Here is a 3,084-nt window from a genome sequence, read left to right as displayed (position 1 = left end):
GGAACGGGTTTTACTACCACGTCTGTATGTTTGATTTTTTGACGACGTACACTTGGGCATTTGAGATAACAAGCAAAGCAACTAAAAGAGGCTAAATGGGTGAAAAATGAAAGGATTTTCGAGGTGTATTGTTTCTCAAGGGATTAAAGCTAAGAATTAAAAGGAGATTCTTTGACCAGGATCCCGAGAAACTGTTGTTACAAGAGCTGCAACACAGGACGCTGATCCAATAATGGTGGAGAGGGAAGGGAAGTCCATAATCAATATCGAGTATTGCTATATATCAATAGTAGTTTTGATTTGAATTTTGAAACATATTTAGTCTAAATATACCATCCTCACGACGTTGAATATTGAAAAGGAAAATGAAAGAAACGGTCAAAACGGTGAATTCAAATTGGGTTTGCATGGTCGTAGCCTCCAGTTTAGTCCTCCAATAGCAATAACATTTTTCTGTGCAAGCCATCCACCTTCTCTCCTTTCCTCTGTTTAGTACGCATGTTTTCCTCTTTAATCGATGCAAGTATGAATCTCCGAAGCTCCCCTGATGGTTCCTCTCATATATCAGAGCTGACGAAAGACACAAGGACACAACTCTCTCGTGGTTTGACGGTGGACTTCTTTCATCTCTAGTCAAACTAAACCATACTATAAATACGAAGCCATGCATACAACCTACTTCGAACATCATACAAAGCTTAAGAGCAAACACAACGCATTTGTAATCCTCGCTGCAGTTAACTAACCCATTACCCCATACAACATGGCTAGACTGCTCGCGTTCACGTTCCTCCAATTATTTCTTCTTCTGCTACTGCCGCCGAGCTCTACATTCTTAACTCAAGCCCGGCCATTCAATATTTTGAAGTCGGGTAGTTTTGCTAGTCCATTCTCTGAGGGATTCACAGACGGACTGTCTCGAATTGGGGCGGTCAAGAATTCAGGATCTAGCCCCGGTGAAGGCCACAAATTTGGAAATGCTCACGTTCTTGGAGGGATTAAGAACTCTGATCCTAGTCCTGGTGTTGGTCACAAGTTCACCAACTCTCACACTCTTGGCAGCATTAAGAACTCAGGTCCCAGCCCTGGGATAGGTCACAAGTTCACCCTTGGAAATATGAAGGATTCTGGCCCAAGCCCTGGTGCAGGTCACAGTTACACCAACTCTCAAACCCTTGGAGGCATCAAGGATTCCGGTCCAAGCCCTGGCGTAGGTCACAGTTTCGCCAACTCTCAAACCCTTGGAAGCATCAAGGATTCTGGTCCAAGCCCTGGTGCAGGTCACAGTTACACCAATTCTCAAACCCTTGGAGGCATCAAGGATTCTGGTCCAAGCCCCGGTGCAGGTCATAGTTACACCAACTCTAAAACCCTTGGAGGCATCAAGGATTCCAGTCCAAGCGCTGGTGGAGGTCGCAGTTTCGCCAACTCTCTAACCCTTGGAGGCATCAAGGAATCTGGTCCAAGCCCTGGTGCAGGTCACAGCTACACCAATTCTCAAACCCTTGGAGGCATCAAGGATTCTGGTCCAAGCCCCGGTGCAGGTCACAGTTACACCAACTCTCAAACCCTTGGAGGCATCAAGGATTCCGGTCCAAGCCCTGGTGGAGGTCACAGTTTCACCAACTCTCAAACCCTTGGTGGCATCAAGAACTCCGGTCCAAGTCCTGGTGCAGGTCATAGTTACACCAACTCTCAAACCCTTGGAGGCATCAAGAACTCCGGTCCAAGCCCTGGCGGAGATCATAGTTTCACCAACTCTCAAACCTTCGGTGGCATCAAAAACTCCGGTCCAAGCCCTGGGGCCGGTCACAGTTTCACCAACTATCAAACTCTAGGAGGCATCAAAAACTCTGGTCCATGCCCTGGTGCAGATCATGGTTTCAGCAATGCTTAAACACTTGAGGTATTAAGGATTCTAGTCCAAGACCTGACGGAATCGAGAAAGTAAGGACACTCGTCCCAATCCGCCAAGTAAACAAATCTTGAAGGAAGTAAGGAGTAAGGACTCTCGTCCGCCCAATCCGGCTCAACAAAATTTACGATTATTAATTTATTCATTTGAACATTGTAGGATAAAAACACTTTTAGGTAAGTCCTTGATTTGCTATCAAGTACTATATTCATTCTTTGTAATACCAAATCCGTCCTGATCAGTATATATGTAAAATTATACTATCAAAGTTTATTATTATTTTTCTCGTAATAGTTGAATACTTCATGCCATTCTTCAAATCTACTGCTTTTCAGATTAACCCATTGTTAATTATTCTGTTGGACTCAAGCTTGTTTCATGGGGAGTTAATTATTCTGTTGGACAGAAGCCTGTTTCAGGTTAACCAATTGTTACATGAACGAAGTAACAAAAATAAATAGTTTAGACTGCGCAACTCGTCCAACTGCATCCGGTAGTAAAAAGTATAATTATTCTGGTGTAACTGTTTTTTTTTTTTTGTGAAAAATAAAATTACACATTAACCATCACTCACCGGTGAAATTGATTATTGACCTGACCTCACACCCAGTAGGGTTGTGAATGGACCACCGCGTTTGGGTTGAATGAAATTTGAATCCAATCCAATAAAGTTCGATTTGAATGTCAGATAGGATTGGAAAAGTATATTAAGTTTGACATTATATTGTAGGATTTGATTGGACATTAAAAATTCAGTCCCATTTCAAATGCTAACTCACACTTTAAATCAATACAATAATTTCTCCTATAGCAAGACAGGTAGTAAGGCTCTCTCTCTCTTAAGAATCTCTCTTTCCCTTTTCTTACAAAACAAGAATTTGTGTTTTCTATGTTATTTTTTATATTTTTTTCTTTTGCATTTTTTGTGGTCTTCTGTAATTCTCCAGTTCGGATGGGATAGGGGTATAATCAAGTCAACAAAGAGCTCAAAATTCACCTTGAGCTCGATAGGGTTTCAAAGTTTTTGGTTTGAACTTGATTCAAGTTGTACTCATGAGCTACTCAACCTAGCTTGATTCAATCCCTTTATAAATAAATTAGTATTAAAAATTATAAATAAATTAATATTAAAAATATTAAAAACAAAAATATATTAAAATCTAAAGATA

At 41.1% G+C, this 3,084-nt stretch overlaps 1 protein-coding gene across 1 annotated transcript; it reads left to right on the top strand.

Moving 5' to 3' along the window:
- Positions 1–696: 696 nt before the first annotated feature.
- Positions 697–2,550, top strand: LOC104590532 (uncharacterized). Its single transcript, XM_010249243.3, has one exon. The coding sequence runs from the start codon at positions 764–766 to the stop codon at positions 1,895–1,897; it is 1,134 nt and encodes a 377-aa protein (XP_010247545.1). The 5' UTR covers positions 697–763; the 3' UTR covers positions 1,898–2,550.
- Positions 2,551–3,084: the final 534 nt, after the last annotated feature.

The sequence above is a fragment of the Nelumbo nucifera genome, chromosome 1 (assembly GCF_055504915.1).
Source record: "Nelumbo nucifera cultivar China Antique chromosome 1, China Antique-T2T, whole genome shotgun sequence".
NCBI lineage: Eukaryota > Viridiplantae > Streptophyta > Magnoliopsida > Proteales > Nelumbonaceae > Nelumbo > Nelumbo nucifera.
Note: the sequence above shows the minus strand (reverse complement) of the source record. Positions and strands in the feature narration are given on the sequence as shown.